The 21,619-nt window shown below is 40.3% G+C and overlaps 1 protein-coding gene across 1 annotated transcript in view; it reads left to right on the forward strand.

The window, feature by feature from the left end:
- Window positions 1-792: 792 nt before the first annotated feature.
- Window positions 793-21,619, forward strand: part of Tm9sf3 (transmembrane 9 superfamily member 3) — a 51,433-nt gene continuing 30,606 nt past the window's right edge. Inside the window, exons 1-3 of the mRNA XM_085693924.2 lie at window positions 793-926; window positions 11,712-11,907; window positions 20,253-20,375. Of these exons, the coding sequence (XP_085550050.1) occupies window positions 831-926; window positions 11,712-11,907; window positions 20,253-20,375 (415 nt within the window). The 5' untranslated portion in view covers window positions 793-830. The remainder of the gene's footprint in view (window positions 927-11,711; window positions 11,908-20,252; window positions 20,376-21,619) is intronic.

Raw genomic sequence — 21,619 nt, forward strand, 5'->3', positions numbered from 1 at the left:
GAGATTATAGGCCTGCATCGCCATGACCTGCTTTATTTCATTTTTTGGTTTTTGTTCTTTTCTCATTTTGTTTTGTCTCACACTGTAACCCAAGAAAGCATTGAATATGCATCAATTAGTCCGCCTCCGGAATGCTGAGGTTACATGAGTGAAATACAAGCTCCTTATTACCGGTTCAGGTACAGAAAATAAGAACAAGTGATTGGTGCTCTGAGGAGCAGAACACATTTATTACTGAGGATGATGGGAGAAAAAAAACACGTAGGCAAACAAATGAACAAGAACGTCAGGTAAGCCCACATCTCTTGATTGAACAATCAGTATTCGGTGATATTAAAACACCCAACCCTCCCTGTACAAGTTTAATGACCATCTTCCATAAAGAAGCTTGGGGAGCTCATTCCAGATCTGGGCTAGACCGAAAGGGGTGTTCGCGTTGAGCTAGGCGCCGGAGTCCGGGTTAAGTCAGCCCACCGGCCTCACGCGGCTTCGGCTTGAATGCGCGAGAGCTCAGGCGGAGGCTTCCGCGAGCGGCCGCGTACCGGCCCCGGAACCCTTCGGGCCCACGGCCTGCGCGCGCCGGCGGCGGTTGCGGCCCCGCGTCGGGAGGACTTCCGGCGTGTGCCGGGGTGGCCGGATGACGTGGCTGAGTCAGAGGAAGAGGCTCGGAGGCCGGGGGGCGGGGGCGGCACGGAGCGGGCGGTGACGGCGGCGGAGGCAGCGGCTGGGCCCGGGCCCCGTGCGTCTGTCCGCGCCCGGTGGATGTGAATCGGCGGCGGCGGCGGCGGAGGAGTCGGTGGGCCGGCGCCCGGCCTGTGGGAGCGCGGAGGATGAGGCCGCTGCCGGGCGCTCCTGGCGTGGCGGCGGCCGCCGCGTTGTTGCTGCTGCTGCTGCCCCGGGCTCGGTCTGACGAGCACGAACACACGGTGAGGCGAAGCGAGCCGCGCGGCCGCCCCCGGTCCGCTTCCCCGCTTGCAGCCCCGCCAGGCCCGATGCGGCCTGGAGGCCCGCTGCAGCCCTGCGGCCGGCCGAGTGCTCCTTCCGGTCGGGCATGGCGGGGCCGGATCCGCGGGAGCTGGGAGGAGGAGGCATTTTCGAGCACTCCCGGCGGCCTGGGCCTTGCTCCTCGGCTCCGCCTCTCGGGGCTGGTGCCCCGGGGGTCGCCCAGTCACGGGCTCTGGACCCGGGGAAATTGGATGCTGTGGGGCACAGCACGACGGAAGATGGATGCACCGTGATCACCAGGCGCTTGCCAACCAGGAAATACCCATCGCTTTGCGGCCGGCTCCGGCCTTTTCCCACCCTTCTCTCTCCCGTCCGAACCGGATTCAAATCCTGGGCTGTGGAGGGGGACAGCTTTAGTGAATCGGAGGCGTGAACGGTTTACGCGTGGACACGTCTTCACTCTGCACGCACTAGGTCCTCAGGCCTTTCCTGTAACTTTGTCCGCGCTCCGTGAGTCCCCAGAGGACATCCGGGTGGTCGGACTCTAACTGGGGCAGCTCTGACCCTAGGGGCCCTTGAGTCACCCAGCCCTCAGGACACACCCCCACTCACTTTTGCATTTGGTCTGAAGTTGATTGGCGGTTTATTTAATTGTATTTTCACATCAAAACTTGGATTTAATGACTCTTTGAGTGACTTTCACCTAGAGCTGTAACGCTGTGCGTCCCCCACCCCCGTGGTAGACTCCGGGAAGCAAGAAAAGTCTGATAAACCTATAGGGTTGTTTGGCGAATGATTGTTTTTATTGATAGGATTTTTGCCTGAGAAGTTGTGTATTTACTAAATTTGAACGATATGGAGAATGTCCAGTTGTAACTGCTCGGTGACAGTGAGAACATTCTCACTGTTCTACGGTCTGGATTAGCTGACATCTTTTAGCCAGAACCTAATTGCGTGTATGTGTAAGTTTTTTTTCAGAGAAACATTGAACTGGTAGCATGTTTTTCTGCGACCCTCGTGAGTCTTTAAGATAATTTTGTTTAGATTTTAAGCAGTTAAGTGGAAACTACTTTTTCTATCTTAAATTTTATGAAAGGTAATATTTTTGAACAGTATATCGAGACCATGTATATATTGGAGTAATTTGATTACTTTTAAGTACCCAGCAAGTATCATTTTTTTCAGCATTTTAGGTAGTATTTGATAATTTTTTAATACTTCAGTTCCTATGTAAAATCCTGAACTTTAATAAGTTACAGTTCCACTATATAGACATACAAATTTATATTCTACTTTTTAAATCTTGTATTTTATACTGTTATGAAGAGGGAAGTCCTAGTTTATAATTTAATAAATTGTAAGTGTACAAAAAAGCATAATTTGCAAATTTAATATATAAGTGGCAATGTTCATGAAAAACACTTTAAAGTTGATTTTTATTTTTTGTGTCTGTGTTGCTGGCATGAATGTGTGTGCATTGCGTATGGCGTCTAGAAGAGGGTGCCACATTCCCTGGAACTCGAGTTCCTGGTGGTTGGTTATTCACCCAGTGTGAATGCTGAGAACCAAACTTGGGAACTCTGTAAGAGCAACAAGTGCTCTGAACTGCTAAGCTGTCTCTCCAGCCTCATCCGATCAAATGCTATTGCTGGGAATATCATTTATTTACTTCATTCATTCCCTCACTCATTCATTCACTCACTCGCTGCGATTGAGCCCAGGCCCTTGTGTGTTGTAGGTACATACTCTACCACTGAATGGAATGTTTCTTTTTTGAGACAGGGTATCTTTGTGTAGTCCTGACTGTCCTGGACTGGCTCTGTAGACCAAGCTCACTTTGAATTCAAAGATCCACCTGCCTCTACCTCCCCAGTGCTGGGATTCAAAATAGACATTATGATGCCTGGCTAAACCTAGAATGCCTTAATTTTTATTCGTACAAAATATTTGATAAAAAGATATTATCCTCGCCCCCACTGGGGCTAGAATGCATGGCTTCATAAATGCTTAGCAAAACTGTTTCTCTGAGCTACACTTGTATCTCAAAAGGAATTAGTGTGCAGATAAGATATGAAATGTTGCTGGACAAAAATTGAGAATGAATATTAATTCATTGCATCTCTACATCGAACAGATCCTTTACTTTTTTAAGTTTCTTGTAAATACTTCTTGAGATGTAGATCCTCACCTTGGCCAGATAATAGGACTCTAGTCAAATGATTTTTTTTTTTTTTTAATTCCAAGAAGGCAGAAGTAGCTAATGAAGAGAGAATTGATATTGAGGGAAGAGACAAATTGTCAGGGCAAGAATGCTGAGTGGGTGTTTAAAAAACACTTGAAGGATTAAATTATTAATTAAAGAACAGCTTTCAGAAGCTAAAACTTGCCCCTTAGAGCATGTCCTATTAAGACGTCACAGATGTAATGCTAATACACCTTGGAGTAGCTTGTGTTTGGTCCTGTTGTCAGTGCTCTATATAAATAGAGTGTACTGATAACCCTGTGAAGGCTGGAGAAGTAGCTTGCTTGTGGTGTGCTTTCCTAACACATGCAAAGCCCCAGTTGGAAATAACAGAACTCCCAAATAAATAACCATGGGAGGCAGATGATTCACCCTTCTAATAGATAAGGAAACAGGCCTAGAGAGGTGGTCATGTGTAGGAGGTTTTACCCCATAGGGAGAGAGGCAGGATATGATTCCACACATTCTACAAGTAAATAAGTCTTTTAAAAAAAACCAAATTGTGTTTTTGTAAATATGTATGGTATATGTGTATGTGTGTGAATGTGCATTTGTGGAGGTCAGAGCTTAATATTAAGTGTACCTTCACTTGCTTTCCACCTTTGTTTTTGAGAGGCTATCTTACTGGTCCTGAAGCTCACTCAGTAGGCTAGACTGACTGGCCAATAAGCCCCAGGAACCCTCCTTTCTCCTTCCCAAGTGCTGGGATTACAGGTGTGTACCACCTCCTCTGTTTTCTCATGTGGGTGAAAGAGAACTTTACCAACTGAGCCATCTTCCTAGGCCACGTTAATGTCTTTAGTTTACTCAGGTAATGTACTCTGTAGCTCATTCTCTTTTAAACAGAACTGTAAGACACGCAATAGAACATTTAGGTGCATGAAGAAAGATCTGAGGTAAGGATGAGCCTAGGTCCACACTGTGTTGTTAGAAATGTTTGTACTAGCATTAAGAAGGGATAGGGCTAGCTCCTGGGCACAGTGGACAGGTGAACAGTCACGTAGGGCTGTACTTCCTTGTTTCATTGCCCACTTACCAGTATCTTGAAATTACTTTTGAACAAAGGGTCTTTGTAACATGAGGGGGCCAGCTTGTTGGGGTTTCCGTTCCCGCCCAGTACCTGGCAAGTCCCAAGGAAAAATCACACACAGAACTCCATAAGATTATAAACTGATTGGCCCATTAGGTCAGGCTCCTTGTTAACTCTTATAACTTATGTTACCCCATTATCCTTATCTATGTTAGCCACACAGCTCAGTACCTTTTTCAGCTGGGCAGGTTACATGCTGTCTCTTCGGTGGTCTGCACAGAAGTGGCAGAGGGAGCTTCTTCCCAGAATTCTCCTGTTCTCATTGCATCACCTCTACTTCCTGTCTGGTTTTCCTGCCTATACTGCCTGCCTGGCCAATCAGCGTTTTATTAAAACATGATTGACAGAATACAGACAATTCTCCTGCATCAGGTCTTCTCCCCCCTGTCCCTCCCTCCCACTTACCAGTATCTTGAAATTACTTTTGAACAAAGGGTCTTCTCCCCCCGTCCCTCCCTCCCTCCCTCCCTCCCTCTTTTCCTCCCTTCTTTCTTTGAGACAGGGTTTTTCTGTAGCTTTGGAGCCTGTCCTGGAACTCACTCTGTAGACCAGTCTGGCCTTGAACTCACAGAGAGCCACCTGCCTCTGCCTCCCAAGTGCTGGAATTAAAGGTGTGCGCTGCCACTGCACAGCTCTCTTTCTTTCTTAATGCTTTTTGATTATTTTTACTTGTAAAAATTTGTTATTTATGCACGTGTATGTATCAGAGTGAGTTTACATGTGTGTTTGCCCTTGGAGGCCATAGGAGGGCGTTGGATCCTTTGGAATTGGAGTGACAGGTGGTGGTGAGCCACACTCAGTGTGGGTGCTGGGAACCAAGCCATGGAAGAGTTAACTAGCTCTCTTAACTGTTGAGCCATCTCTCCAGTTCTTTGTTGTTGCTTTTATGGGGATGGGGTGTCAGGATTGGTCAAGCTGCTCTTGAATTCTTGGCTGAACTCAAGTGATTCTCCTGCCTTGACTTTCTGAATAGCTGAGGCTACTAGCATGCATCATTATTCCTGGCTAGATAGTTTAATTTTTGTGATGGGTCCCCCAAATTAGCTGGTTCTAAGAAGGAATGATTACTTATTGCTCTCTCCCCCAAATCCCCCCCCCCTTTTCCCCTTTTTCTGTGTCTGCTACTTATGTAGGATTTAGTTTGCCATTTGATCCATGTAGTATTCTTTTGTTTTATTTTTAATGTTTTTACATTCATTTTTTTTTTTCTGTGGTTTGGGTGGATGAGTATGTACATGCTACAGTGGGCATATAGAGGCCAGCAGACAACTTGTGGGAAATGGTTCTTTATTTCTACCATGTAGACTTGGAACTGGCATTCAGGTAATCAGGCTTAGCAGCAAGTACCTCTACCTACTGAGCCACATTCCCGCCACCAGTAGTCTTTATGTGATGATGTATCCAAAGTTGTTCTGATATTTCTAGAAAAATAAAGGGAAGGAAATGTGCTGTTAATTTCTGGAGAATGTGCTACTTTTAGTTTTTGAAAGTTGGACTTGTAGATTATAGGGCATACTGCTTGAAATTAAAACTAAAGAATGTTTCCACTCACTAAAGACAGCCTCTTATTACATGACTGAAGGGTCATTAAAAGGTCTCTTAAAGCCAGATGTGGTCGAACACACCTTTAATTCTAGCACTGGGAAACAGGCAGCTGGTTCTCTTGTGAGTTCCAGACCAGCCAGGACTGTAGTGAGACCCCACCGCCCCCTTTAAAGGTCTTTAAAGTAAGTGAATGGGGTAAGGAAGATGGCTCAGTGGGTGAAAAGCACTTGGGGATTTTTATGAGTTCTGTTTCTCAATATGATCACAATGTTGTGTCTTGTCATTGTGTTCCTTCACACCTGCTACATACACACTATGACTGCTCAGTCCTAGGAATACTTAGCGAGTGTCTACTGAATGACTTGAATAATTAAGTACCTACTAGGGACAAAGATACTCTGCTGGAAGCATGAAGCTTGCTTAAAGCACAGTGAACAAAACCAGACTATTCCTCATGTTAGCTCATAGTCGTAGTCATGCATCTTTAGGTTCCCTCCTGGAACCCCATTTCTTTGTAGTTTTAGTTTCAGTACTTCTGATAAGGGGAGGACCTCACCTGTGCCTAGGATGCCTCTGCTGAAAACATTTTATATTGTACCACTGAATGATATGGAAAAAGGTTTTAAGGGAGACTTAATTTGTATTTTCTGTGTATGAGTATTTGGCTTGTATGTAAATAAAAGGTGCCATGTGCACGCAGCGCCCATGGAGGCCAGAAGAGGCATCAGATCCTCAAGAGCAGGAACTAGAGCTGGTTGTGAGCTGCCTTATGAGTGCTGAGAACTGAACCTGAAGCCTCTTCAAGAGCAAGTGCTCCTAACCACTGACTGAATCAGCTCTCTGGCCCCCGAAGTAGGATTTGTATGTTTGGCAAATCAACCTTTGTCTTAGTCTCTGTCAGAAGGAACATTAGGAACATTAGGACTGTGTTTGAAGATTTACCCTGAGAATAAGGCACGTTCTTGGAGTTTGCGAGTGTGCTGATGCAGATTTGGTTTGTAGGACATGCTGCTTGTATTGTTTGTAGGATCCTGCTTGGGGTCATACTTAATGATAGACTGAATGTTTAGGCACAGAGCTCTTTTAAGAAAAAGTGGTTATCTCAACCTATGATTCAAAACTACACTTTCAGTTTATTTGCATTAGCATCCTTATGTGTGGTTTTAAATAATTGAAAGGCTTTTGAAACTAATTTCTGAAGTACTAGCAGAGATGGATTTTGCTTTTTTTGGTAAAAACATTTTAAAGTCAACATGTTCCTTTCCTATAAAATGAAAGGCAGCATTTGCCTTATTCTGAGCTCTTGATCCTCAGTGGGCAGCATAATTTCTGATTTCTTTATTCAGGTTTTACAAAGAGGTCAGCAACACTTTTTCAGTGTTCCTCCTTGGGGGGGGGATTGATGACATCTGTCAGGGAAGAAAGTTTTGGGGTTCGCATCTCAAACATAAGCAGACTAATCAGGACCCAACACTGACTGCTTGAGAAGATGGGTTTGACTTTAGAGAATGGAGTGTAGGTAGTATCTGAAGTTTTTCCTTTTGGGGTAGATTGATGTCTCAAATGAAAAGTTTGGCATTGAATGCTGTACACTTTTGTTGCTCTGTGCAGTTATACTTTCTTTTATTTATTTCTTTTTGGTTAATAAAGCTGCCTAGAAGTCAGCAAAAGTATAGTCCTAAGTTGTAAACTTGGTACTAATAATTACATACGCTTGAACAACTTATTTGTGAGACAAAGCCTTGCTAGGTAGCCAAGGCTAACCTAGAATTTGCTTTGGAATCTGATGTGACATCAAATTTATCTCTTTTCTACCTCAGTCTTCCAAAGGATGTGATTACTGGTGTATCCTACCACTCTTGGCTTGGACAAGTTGTGTAAAATCTCTCTTGTTTTTGTTTTGAATGTGTAAAATAGGCGAAGTAATATGGCCCATCTTACAGAGTTTTGAGAAGATTCCATGTTTCCATAAAGACTTTATTTAGGACTATGCCTAAGTCCTGGCATGCAGTTAGAAAATGGCAGCTAGTGTGGTGCTATTACAGAAGCTGATTAGGTCATGCCAGGCTAGGGATGGTTGGTTAAGGCCTTACCCGAGGAATTGAGAAAGGAACATTCAGTGCTTCTGAAGGGCAAGTAGAATTTGACTACCTGGAGAAAAGCTGGGCATGGTAGGTTGCAGGGAGAGGGAGGAAAAAGGTCAGGAACAAAAGGAAAGGAGGACTGTGTCAGTGGGCAGTGCGGACGTAGTGCTTCAGTGAGAGTCTTCTCAAGGCTGGGAGTGACCAGGTGAAGACTGGAGAAGCTGGAGTCTCCTTTCTTGTGGTCACTTCCTCCAGAGGCTTCAGATGGAAGGAATTACTGTTGTGCTAGCAACTTCTGCTATGCTTCCTTGACAGTCCTTCCCCTGGGTACATTTTTCAGGTACATTTTAATATCCTGTTTCTTAGTGCCATTGCCCAGTGTAGTTTTTCTAAGCAAAGTATTTTAAGTGTGTGCTTAGACTTCTTGGGGTGTTTTGGGAAGGAACTAGACCAGCCTTTACCATAGGTTTCTAACAGGTAGATTAATGAAAGAAAAGCCTTCTTACAGACTTTGGGAGCTTAGAGAATTTGTCTGCAGCTTGAGGGGACAAAAGGCTTCCCCATCACCTTATAAGGCTCTTTAAAAATCTTCCTTTTGGTTCTTTGAGCTTCAAGATGTCTTTAAATGTGTTTTTTCTCTGAAGATGAAACTCCAGTTTTTCTGAGAGAGGGTTTCACTATGTAGCTTAGACTAGCTTCAAACTCATAACCTTCCTGCCACAACTTCCTGAGTGTGTGATTAGTATGTGCCACTCTGCTCAGTGAAAATGAGTTCTTGACCTTGTCTTGGGAGCTCTTATTTTCAGGGTCATTAAAATCTGGAATAAAGTAATAAACATTTTCCATTCATTGTATTTGACTGCATAAAAGGAACCCTGGAAAAGAAGTGAAGCATTGTTTGTGCCTTAGTGCTCACCTGCAACTCCAGTGTGTTCCTGATTACTCCCTGAGCCCTGTTCCCGGAGGCTTAGACTGCAGTGAGACACTGTTGTTACAGTTCTTGCAGTTCACCTGCAACTTTGTGTTTCTGGCTGCTACCTTAGGCCTCTTCCTAGAGAGCATCTTAGACCAGAGAATGTGCATGTTTTTGTTCTAGTTCTTGACTCATGCAGCACAACTTTAGCAGCCTGTCAAGGCTTCACAGATGTTCAGAATGACTAACTTCATTACAGAATGTGGGTTTAATCTACATTGTAACCCTTAAACTGTTTCAGTCTTTACTTTAAAGAAATAATTATGTTCAGATTTTTTTTATTTCTAAAGAATATGTATATTAAGGTTTATCTCAAAGATACTTTCCTAGAGTTGTATATAATACTTCTACAGACTCAGCAGAATTCAGGGCCAGGTTCTCATTAGTGGGCACTTCTGTACAATGTTCCATTTGCAAGTGCTGCTCCCTCTTGTTTATCTCCGAATGAATACTGTTATAGTTAGTGCGTACTTCAGACTGACTAAATTGCCAGTGAACTCAACATGTCACCTTTTCTTCAGTGTTTACCAATGGTATTAAATACTTTCATACATTATAGCACTTTCCCTTGGTGAATAGGTTTTGATTCTTGGAACTGTGATCAGAGAAGTGATTGTTGGTCTGTTTGGAGAATTCTGAGGATGTGCAAGTAGTACTTGGATTAGTGCTCTGTGGTTGTGCATTATGGGAGAACAAATGGCCTACATACAGATTTGTCAGTCCTGCCCCCAAATAAAAGGAGTAGTTATGGATGGAGGTCTATGGAGACGTCAGGACTCAGACCCGGGATTCTTTACGTCACACGTGGAGATTAGCTGTAGCAGTTTTCTAAACTTAACTGAAGCAGCTTATGGTTTTCTGTATTCCTGTTCACCCTGACCTTTCTCTCCTAAAGCAGTATTAATTGTTCCTTTATTGTTGCTACAATAGTTCTCTGTAATCAGAACCTTTTTCTCCATTGTTAGTCATTTATTTGTATGGTTTTGTGCGGATTGGGAACTTTGGAGGGAAGAATATTCTTTATTTTTGAGACAGGATATGACTGTGTAGCTCTGTATGGTCTGGAATGCACTACATAGACCAGGCTGGTCTGAAACTCAGAGCCTCCTGTCTCTGCCTCCCAAGTGCTGAAATTAATGTGTCATCATGCCTGGCATGTGCCACTCCGCCAGGCAAGAAGGATCTTCTTATTGTTCCTATATCTTAATAGCTAACTTCGGACTTGCATTGTGCTACCTGAGTCTTTGAACAGTAAGATAGTTTTTGTTTCTTTGATGACTTGAATGATGTCTTGCGTGGACAATGAGGCGTTTAGTATGATTAGGGTGGTGGTGGTACAAGCAGAAAGGAAGAAGCAGGCTTATGGGGTAAGAGTAGATTAGTTAGTGGTTAGAGGTTCTCTGGATGACAAAGAATCTTGGGTTTGAATCTCTATGTATAGAGAATTGTATCATTAGGAAAACAGAGTTGAAACTGGTAGATCTGAGTAGGGTGAATTTGTTTGTAAACATGGTAGATTTTGGGTGGTGGTGGCACACACCTCTAATCCCAGCACTCAGAAGGCAGAGGCAGGTGGATCTCTGAGTTTCAGGTCAGTCCGCTCTACAGAGCTAGTTTCAAGACAGCCAGGGCTACACAGAGAGACCATGTATCAAAAAAGGAAAAAAAAAAAAAACAAAAACAAAAAACTAATAGATTTTTGTTGAAAGTGTTTATTGTTCAGTTTTCAGTGGGAGAACTAGAACTAGAAATTCCTGTCATTGCTAGTTGTTTATCTTCCTGTTACACGATTCGTTCCCTTTAAGAGATCAGTAGGGTGGGGAACATATTCTGTTGAAAACAGCATCCTCAGTGGCCAAACTGGTTGTTGGCACATTCTAGGTACTTCATAAATACTATTCCATTGGATCAGCTTTTATACTGTTGGTTAACCTGAGAGTGTCTGAGCACTTGCAGATCTTGTAGAGGACCAGAGTTCAGTTCCTAGCACCCGTATAGGGCACATCACAACTTCTTGTACCTCCAGTTCCGGGTGGATCTGATGCCTCTTGCCTTCAAGGGTGCACACACAGGAACACACACAAACACATGCACACAATTTAAAAATAAATATTTTTTAAAAAGAAATCTGATAGTGTCTAGTTAATATTGCTATGAATTTTAAATTTTAGAGATTTTAAGAAATCTTTGGCATATCCCACTGCCAGGCCATAAAAAGATGACGTTGGCTGTCCCAGGCCTATATGTGGCTGTGTGTAATATTCACTGATGGTTATAGGTATAGTTATTATTGAAATACATGCAAGCTGAGTCTTTCTTGACAGATGGGATTGACTTTCATGTTCTTGTGTTGGTTTCAGTGTTGTTCTTTCTATTTGTCTATTGTCTAGGACTTTGATAATATCTGCAAGAAAGACTAAGAGAGGGAAGGTTGTATTTGTGCTGACATTAGTTTGTGTGTGTGTGTGTTTGGGGGGAATCATGAGGTTCTCAATAAGCTGTTGGTTTTGTTTCTTCCTTCCTTGTGCAGGTTACCTTGTCAAATTATGTTGTTTTGAAGCTTACCATTGCTTAATAGTTATAAATTTACTGTTACAAGCTGATGGACTTTTAAAAAACATTTTCTTTTGTAAAGCAAAGTTTGGAGAAAGTGGATCCTGAGACCGCCGTTAGGATACAATTTTAAGAGCCATGAAACTTGATTTTGAAAGTGTGGGCATTGGTACTCAGATTAAGTTTCTACTGTTCGTCATTTTAGTATCTTGAATGTAGACAATGCACTTAATTGAATTAGACCTTTTAAAAGTACATGTCTTGTTTTTCTTCTTACAGTATCAAGATAAAGAAGAAGTTGTTTTATGGATGAATACTGTTGGGCCCTACCACAATCGCCAAGAAACGTATAAATACTTTTCACTTCCATTCTGTGTAGGGTCAAAAAAAAGTATCAGTCATTACCATGAAACTTTGGGAGAAGCACTTCAAGGAGTTGAATTAGAATTTAGTGGCCTGGATATTAAATTTAAAGGTAAGTCAACATTAATAGTCCTTGCTGACGTTGGGGCCAAGAATTTTATTTTATGGGGTTGTATATTATAGGAGTAAATTGTTCCTAGAATGTTTATCTTCTGAAATGTACTTTTCCAGCAAACCCCTTAGTTATATACATGTATGGCCAGGGAAAGCCTTCACAAAATTCATAAGAAAGTAATTTTTGGAGTTGTGGGATCTCCAAAGGAATATGTGGTTCTGAGGAGTTTGTATAAAACCGCAGATTTAACTTGTACAGTATACTCAGAATGTATTTGTTATTGTTATATTAATTATTCTCTTAGCACATAAAGAATATTTAAGATTTAAGTCTGACTCTGTTAAACTTGAGGGGAAGTCTGTTGGCGCTGTCTGTGAGACTGTGTGTTCCTCTGTGGAGTTTGTCAGAGTACTCCATACACAGATGTTGCTTCCACACAGGTGTTGATTTCTTGCACAGGCGTTAGTTCCCTGCACAGGCGTTGGTGGCTAAAGCATCTCTGAGAAGTTGGAGTTATGCAGGATCTTTGATTAAGGGTCTTGATTTTTAATAGAACGTGGGCTTTGTACTCAGAAGCTTTGTTTGCAGCCTCATTTCTTTTTACTGTATCAATTGTAGTAAAATTATTTGCTCCAATTTTGACTTTATTGTGTCCATGGGTGTGTGATATGAATAGTTTCTTTCTGATATTTTTAGTGCATTGGGAGATGGCTTTGAAATGAGGAATGAAGATAATGTTACTTTGCTTTGTTAAATTATGTTCTTATTTATCAGATTTTTCTGTTACTGTTTTGAAAATGAGTACAAATTTTATACCTACCCTTGGGACTTAATTATAAAATTGAGTTGTAAATTTAAACCACAGTGGTGTGGCCTATAATTTTATGAGTGTTGGAAACATACCCTGAGGCATATGTTTTAATTTAATAAAGTAATTGAAATATTTAATCACAAATATGAAGAAACTAAACTGAACATGTGATCTTTGAGAACCTCAATACTGCATTTATCCACCCAGCTTCTCTTTTTCCATATTCGGTAGACATGTCTCATTTAATAGAGAGGAGCCAGCGAGAATGAGTAAACCCACAAGTCCTGCTTTGGTGCAGTGATTTCATTAGATTTGAAAATCTTATGCTTTTTGTGCCTGAAGAAACATTTCTTCAGCAGTCTTAACCTTCCTTTCTTCTTAACCTTCCAATTGCTTGAGTCTGAGATGGAGATAAATATTCAGAGGCCATTTTTATGGGCTTGAAAGCGAGGTTTGTTTTCTTTTCAGATTAAGCTAAACACTTGAGGCATGAAAGAAGTAACAGTTATTACTTCCTGAAAGGTAGCAGTTCTTGGGGTCTAGCCAGCTCTACACTTTCAGCTGAATACTGTCAGAACAGCTACTAACTGGGGTAGTTCAGATGAAGTAGTCCAGGTAATTTTTTTTTCTGCTACTGTACCTTTGGTTTTTTTAGTTCATGGATAAGAGATGATCATGCTTTGAAAGTGTTCCTGATTGTTACTTAAATTTTATGAACTTTTAAAGGTAGAATGCACTTTTGGAGACCCAGATGTGGACAATCTGTTCATGACATATCACACATACTAATAGTGCTCTTGAAAGCAGAACCAGCACTGTCTTAGTGTGAACAGTTTGTTTGGTTTTTATTTTAAGTGTTTTAAGATAGAGAGTCATGAAACTCAGACTGGCTGCACACTTGCTCTGGAGCTGACGCTGGCCTTGAGTTTCCACCTCCTGAGTGCTGGAATTACACTCATTACCATTATATCTAGCTACTATTTGTTTTTAGTCTTTCATATCAAACATTTGACTTTTAATGATTCTTCTTAAGACATATTCATAGGAAATACAATTTTAAAAATAACACATATGTACCACACACATGCATATAAACAGAAACTCACATGCATACATGTAAGCATATATACAGAAACAGTTTTTTTTTTTTTAACCTAGAAGATATTATCAAGATAATTGGATTGGTACCGTTTTGTAGCATTGAAGGTCACTAGAGTGATTAACCATAGTCTCTGTCTGGAGATAGAGCATTTTACGTCTGGGTTGTGTAGGATGCCTCTCACTTCAAATTTTATGCACAGCTTTCTTTCTTTCTTTCTTTCTTTTTTAATATGCTAGTGCTAGACAAGAATGCTAATTGAGACCATTTGGAGAAAATGCATTAACTGTACAAGGACAGATCTATATTCGGCATCCTTGCGCCAGGCCTGATTTTATTACTTTCTAATTATGGGTACTATCTCTTAGAACATTACTGTTATGGAGTGAAAAGAACTTGTGTTTTAGAGTCAGACATGGTACAGCTCAGCTCTGCCTGTGCCTACTTGTGTGGTTGTAGGCAGATAATTCAGTCTCTTTGATCTTTTACAGTTCTTGTCTGGGAAGCATGGGGAATATTATAGCCTGATAGAATTATTGTTAGGTTTAAGTGAAATAATGTACTTTTAAAAGTACTGGTATATAGTTTATGTTTGAGAAATGGTGATTGCTGTGCTTACTAATATAGTATGGCTCTGAAGTCTACTTGTTTATGTATTAGCAATTATGAAAGTTAGTTTACCGATTGTAGAATTTTATACATTCACAAACCACTGTATTCTCCTGTAGTTCCATCAGGGTAGTGCATTCTTGCACACCTTAGCTGCTAAGACTGAGTAAGCTCTTAATAAATTGTCTAGCACCCGGACAGTGTGTACTTACTTTTATGACAATTGGTTCCTTTTGATTATTAGATGATTTGAGATTGTAATTCTTATGTTTGTTTTGTGTTCTCTCTCTCTCTCTCTCTCTCTCTCTCTCTCTCTCTCTCTCTCTCTCTGTGTGTGTGTGTGTGTATAAAGGTATTACCTTGTGGGCCAGGCTAGCCTAAGCCTAGAGCTTATTGTATATAAGCTTGCTGACCTTTGCTGAGGTTAGCTTTGAACTTATGATCCTCTGCCTTAGTCTCCCAAGTGCTGAGGTTACAGGAGTGAGCCATCATGCCCAAGTAGGATAGTATTCTTCACTAGGAGAGGTCACTGCCTAGCATCTTTTCCCATTATTTGAGAATCCAGTGGTATAATAAAGGACATTAATAGTTGAAAAGTAGTGACTTCTAGGGATTCTTCCTTTCCGCATGCTATATTAGTTTTCTTTTAAATTATTTCCTCTTTAAATATCCTAACCTAATATACAGATGACATTTTGTACTTCTATTTTACCTTGAGTGATTTGGTAAATTTAGAGTTCTGCAGAAATGTCAGTGCTGTTTAAAGCCTTATGTACTTAAAGTTAACTGATTCTCCAGCTTGGCTGCTCTCATTCCCAAAGGCAACATTTCTAATTGAATATCTACCTGGGTGGAGTAGTCCTGACTGCCAAAGGATGGGGAAGGAACTTGGAGTAGCAGGTTTGCTTCTTCAGTTGGAAGGTTTTTACTGAAGACAATCCCTCACCCTGCTTTCAGTCCCTAACTTCTGCTGTTTCTATTGCTACTGCGTCTGTAGCCCTTAGAAACTCTCCAGAGGAAGGATGGTCTGTCCCTGTCTCTGCAGCAGGGGACAAGTTGAGGGTATTCATCTAGCTGTATGGTGGGTAGGGAAAGAACATGAGCATCCAGCCTCACAGCCTTTCGAATTTCTTGTCTTTGCCATTTTTTTTTATTGTGTTTGTTGTCATCATTTTCTGCTTCTTCATCTTCTCCATTCTAGGAATCAAACTCAGTGACATCCCTAGCTCTTGATTTTTTTTTTTTTTAAAAAATACAAGATTTTGTTAAGTGCTCCAGGTTAGCCTCAAACTTGTGGTCCTTCTGCTTGCCTTCTAAGTCGAGGATCAAAGATGTAAGCTACCATCATGTACACTTCATATAAATATTTGCATGTAATTATTCTACCTGTTCGCCCTGACGTCTGTTGTTTGCATTTCAAGGTCGGCGCTGTCTTAGGCTTTCTGTGACTACAGGTGCCTCCCCTCCCCGCAGCTCTGTTGTTCTGTTTTCCCCTGTGTTGTGTGTCACTGGTTATATTCTGTTTTTCCTTTTCCAAAAATAGATTAAACTCTTCTTTTCATTTATAATGGTTTGGATGAGAAGGTCCTCATAGTTCAGATGTTTGAATACTTGCTCCTTGGTTGGTGGTATAGTTTGGATGAGATTAGGAGGTTATGGCCTTCCTAGAGAAAGTGTGTCACTTGAGGGTGGGCCTTGAGGTTTCAAAGCCATTTCAGTTTGCTCTTTCTTTTTGGAGCTTGAGGTTCAGTCTGTGAGCTCTCAGCTTCTGCTCCAGCCACCATGTTTGCTTGCTGCCCTGCTTCCCTGCTGTGATGGACTCTATCTCTGGAACTGTGAGCCCAAATAAACCCTTCTTTCGTGTTGCTGTGGACACGGTGTTTCCTCACAGGAACAGAAAGTGACAGCCGTCACAGTTTCTGCTTTCTCTTCTGATGGACTCACATCCTATCATATGGGCGTTTGTGGGGCTTTAGGAGGGAGAAGAAAACCGCGTGTGTTTAAACCTGCCTCGAAAACTGGAGGTATGGGAATTTGCTGCTAGATTTTTCTTCTTCAATCAATCAGTGTTTTAACCAGACCAACAATTAGAATCTGAAACTTGTCAGTTCTTTGATTCTTTAGTACCTTGTGCTGATTGTAATACAGTTTCAGTACATAAAATTTAGGGTCTACAGAAGAATATAAAAATGGAAATTTCTATTCATCTAAGTTGTATAAAAATATATAAAATTAAAGGAAGTGTGCTTGTTCAGTCCTGTAATTCTAACACTTGTGAGGCTGAGATGGAAGGATTGGGGGTTCCCTGAAATCTGGGGTCCATGGTGAGATCTGTCACAAGAAAGTGAAAATTGAATTCATGTTACCTATGTTTTTTTTTTAACGCTCAGTTATTATATAGTGCTTATTTACATGTCAGTATTTTGAGTATTTTTAACTCAGTAAGCTATATGTAATTATTTGTATTCTCCCTTTTTTCTTATAACATCTTGTGAGTTTATTCTTATATTGTTATTCTTCAAATGCGGCTACATATTGCTCTGTAATTAGAATATGCCGTTTCCCCCACTCTAGTTACAAGGTGATCTGATCCCTCCCTTTCTTTTCCTTCCTCTCTTTTCACTTTTTTAATTCAGTGTTAGGGATTGAACTGAGGAGAGGATATCATGAATGTTAAGCAAATACTCTTGTACTGAGCTACATTTCTAGCCCTTGCTTTAAAAACTTTATTTTGAGACACAGCCTTGCTAAATTACATGGCCTGCCTTTGAGCTTACTCTGTAGCCCTGGCTGACTTTGAATTTTCAATCTTTCTATATTAACTTTCAAATTGCTAGGATTACAGGGTCATACCATTAAGCCCAGTTGGCATTTCGTGATACCTATTACCAAGTAGCCATTTAACAAATGGCATGGTTTATGCTGCCAGTTAGGTTGCTCAATTAATCTGTACTTTTTATATAGTTTTAAAATTAACTGTGCATATACCAGTATTTCCAGTCCTTGCTGTTTTTAAAATAATATATGTGGCAGTTATTGAGTACATAATTGCATTCCAAACAGTGTTGGACTGTGAATGTAGAGTTTAACCAGACGTCTGGCTTCAGGGATCCATCTATGGGCACTCTGAAATTGTGCACTTAATTTTGTGTGAATGTACATTTGCAGGGTTGTGTGGGGTGGGTTTGTGGCAGGGGAAACAACACTTTCATGATAATCTCTAGAGTGTGAGGGCAAAAATACTTGAGAATACTGTGAATATGTTCACACTCCAGCCTTCAAAGGAGCCAGCACAGTTGTTTTCAGTTTCACAATTGAGGGACTGTGAGGGTCACAGAGGTTAAACCATTTGTTTTTGTTCAGGTAGCTAGTGAGTAGTGGAACTCAAACCAGAACTCAAGAGTTTACCCATGTCTCTTTGTACATATATGGTGATTTTATGATAACTTTGTTAAGTGCTGTTGGATTTGAGGTAAGAGTCTACTTTTCCATTTTAGAAATGCCATCAAAAGAGAAGGTTAAGTATGGTGACATGGTCCATTCTTAGAGAACTCAGTATTTGTAGTGTTATTTTCTGGACTTTCATTGGGCACACAATGGCACTTGGGTTCTGGGATCTACTTTGGGATCTGGGTGTGGTGATCTCTTTGAAAAGTATCAACACTTGCTAACTTATGGCTTTGTTTTTGTCCCTTCAAGATTTTTACATTGCTAAAATCTCAGTTAGTTACATCTTCCTTAGAATTTGAAGGGAGGTGTGCTCTGTTGTCATTTTCAACCAGTGATTCATGGTGAGAGACTTTTTAGGCTAGTTTTTCAGTTAATGCAGAAGGTGGATGGTGATTTGGCATCTTTGTACACATTGTCGTCAGAGTAGTTCCCACTGAGGGAAGAATGCTGCTTTGGTTGGCGATCAGGTGCTGAGTTAGTTATTTGTGATGTTTATATTTGCCTTCATGTCTGAAAGAGGAGTTTCATTAAAATGACCCACCAGTGTCCATTTTGCAGTGCCACAATAAATTGTTTATAAAACTAGGAACCTCGGCCAAAGGGGCAGTCTGGGTGTGAGAAATCAGGGACTACTCTGTGGAGGAGAAAGTGTGGGGTGTAAAGGTTTTAGAATGACCTTCCTACTAGCGTTAGCGTGAGCCCCAAGTTCCTTAGGCCAGAGAGCACATGTTTGCAGGGACTGTGGGTAGTTAAGTCATGTAGAGTGAAGGGGAAGAGAACGGTATATCAATTAGGAAACTGTTGAGTTGGAGTTAAACTGTGGGGAATCCATTATTCAGGTGAATAAATGCATACTGAGTATCACAGCATTTTTTACTTAAAACTACCACACTGATAATGACCATTTAAACAGTCCCTTTTTGTAACAGTGAACATATAATGGCTTTGCAGGATCGCTGTGAGTCTTTCACAGCCACTGCAACAATTCATTGCCCTCCAAATCTGGACTCTTTGGTCCATCTGTCCCTTCTGAGCTGCCGTTGCCCTTGCCCTTTGTACATTATTGCATGCTATAGAGGTCTCTTTGGGGTACCTCCTGCTGACAGTTCTAGATTTTGCCGTAGATACTTTTTAGAGCAGTTTATTTCCTAACTCTTAACTGTTCAGCATTAGATATTACCATTATGAAAATCCTAAAGTCGTTGTTGCCTAAAAGGGAATGAGGTAGAAAGAAAATATGTGTACAAGTCCTGGGCAGCATTAGTTTCTTCTGCGTGGAGGGGAAGAGTATCTAGGTCTTCTCAGTCTTCTTCCTTGGGACGGGGTGCGCTTTGTCACCTTATGGACCCACGCTGGGCTAATAATGTCTTAATGAGGGGAAGCTGTTTTCTCAGACATGCTCTGGAATATAAAATTGTAATTCAGATCATTAGTTCTTAAGAAAATAACGTTACAGATAGCCATTAGATTCATCATTCATCTATAATCTTTAAGAAACATTAATATTTAAGAATTTTCATAGTTTTGTGGGGAAATTGTATTTCAGATTTTAAATTACCAGTATGATAGTGTAAGAAAATGTATCCTTTTTTGGTTCTTGTTAAGATTAATTTATATTGTTGTAATTGCTTAAGTAATATATCAGAAGTTTAATCTCTTTAATTGACATCTAATTTTTTTAAACAAGCACATTTTTGAAACATAAGAAATTAAAGACCATTTGAACACAATTGTGAAAATACTATTTTTGCAAACAATCAGGGATGGAAATGACTTATCTTTAGGGGATTTTTGAGTTGTTTATGAGTAGAAATGCCTATCAGATAAAGGTTAGCCTTGTGATCTTAATAATTGTGAAGGATTATTAGGAGTCCTCATGACCTCTGTGACCACTGATGACTTGGGGTTCTGTGCTGTTGGAATAAATGTGTATCTGAGTGACCTTAAGCTACACTGTTATCTCTGCTTAGGCTCATATCCTTAAGCTTTTCCACACAGTAGATTAAGATTTCCTTATGTATCTTAAGCTTTTTTGTTCTTTGTTTTTATATCAGCTTATTTATTTTAAAGTGACTTTGTTATTGTCACTTTATTATTTATTTATTATTATTGTCACAAATAATAAATTTGTTATTATTTTCTTTACATGAGGGTTTTCTTTGTGTAAGGCAATCTTTGAAAATAAAGATGATCAAAATCCTTCAATTTAAGGTAATGGAAGATATAAAAAAAAATACCTTCTTAGCTCCCATATGCTTCTCACCAGACTATTGGGGATAGACATCAGCTTAAGCAAATGCTAACTTTTCTTGTGCTGTATTTCCTGTAACTATTGGCAAGCCAGTAGGTTAATTTGTAGTTTTTACTTTGCAGATGATGTGATGCCAGGTACTTACTGTGAAATTGACTTAGATAAAGAGAAGAGAGATGCGTTTGTGTATGCTATCAAGAATCACTATTGGTACCAGATGTACATAGATGACTTACCAATATGGGGTAAGTACTCTCTGTTACAAACTAGGACTTCATAGAGCCAGTGTGTTAAGGTGCCTGTCTTCCAGATCAAAATCTCCTCTTTGCCCCAGAATAGTCTTTAATGCTGATTTTATGATTCCTTCTACTGGAGTCATTCTGGTGCTGCCAGACCTTATAGAAAACTCTCAAGATAAAAGGTTTGTTTATACAACTTTTCAGACTGAAGGAATTCAGAGACTCTTGGAACATCTGAAATTTCCTTTTCCCCTAGTTTCTTCACAGTTTATTTTCTCTTAAATGTATTTAGAGGGACTGCGTAGGATTTTAAAAATTTACTTCTTTATGTGACACTGTAGTAGTATGTTTTTAGGGGCATGGTAATTTCTTGAGTGTTTTATTTTACCAGTTCCTTTGTCATTTTCCAAAACATTCAATATTGAAGGATTATTCTTGTTTAGCTCTTGCTTGTCTGTACTGTTGGGGAAGAAACATAATATGATTAATACAAACTTAGGCATAGTCCAGAAGTAACTTAAATAATTAAATTATTTGAGATCCAAGGAATACCATAGGCAGTTACCATAGGCAACATGTTTGATCACAAAATTTTCTGTCTCTAGATATATGTTCTATGTATAAAAATTATCTTTTAATCTTAAAATTGTTAGCTGTTCATTATGTTTATCTGCAGCAAAACTGAGCACATTAGGTCAGAATTTAATATGTTAAAGAAATTTATGAGAAAAATTAATCTCTTGGGAGGAAGAGGCAGGAGGATCTCTTTGAGTTTAAGGCCATCCTGGTCTTCATAGCTAGTCCGAGACTACCCAAGATTACATAGTGAGACCATGTCTTAAAGAAAAACCAATCTCAAGAGATACTTATATGCATTATTATTACTCTACTTTGTGTTAATTAGGTGTATAAAATAAGCATTTTGTATAAATGATTGTAGTAGTGTTATAGGACAGGAGTTTCTGGTCAGTTCTGAGGGTGGTAGAAGACAGGCTAAATACTTGCTGAAGATTTCTGAACCTATAGTTCAGAATATAATTAAATAGTTAAATATAGTTCAGAATATAGTTTAATGGGGAAAACCCATTAAACAAGACTTTTTATTTGCAGTGAAAACAGATTCCTTTCATAGTTCTATTATTATGGACTTTTGAAGATCACATATAGCAGACATTGTGGCTTATGTATCCCAGAGGCAGAGACAGACAGATCTCTGTGTGTTTGAGACTAGCCTGATCTACATAATGAAT

The sequence above is a fragment of the Myodes glareolus genome, chromosome 7 (genome assembly GCF_982192425.1).
Source record: "Myodes glareolus chromosome 7, mMyoGla1.1, whole genome shotgun sequence".
Lineage (NCBI taxonomy): Eukaryota > Metazoa > Chordata > Mammalia > Rodentia > Cricetidae > Myodes > Myodes glareolus.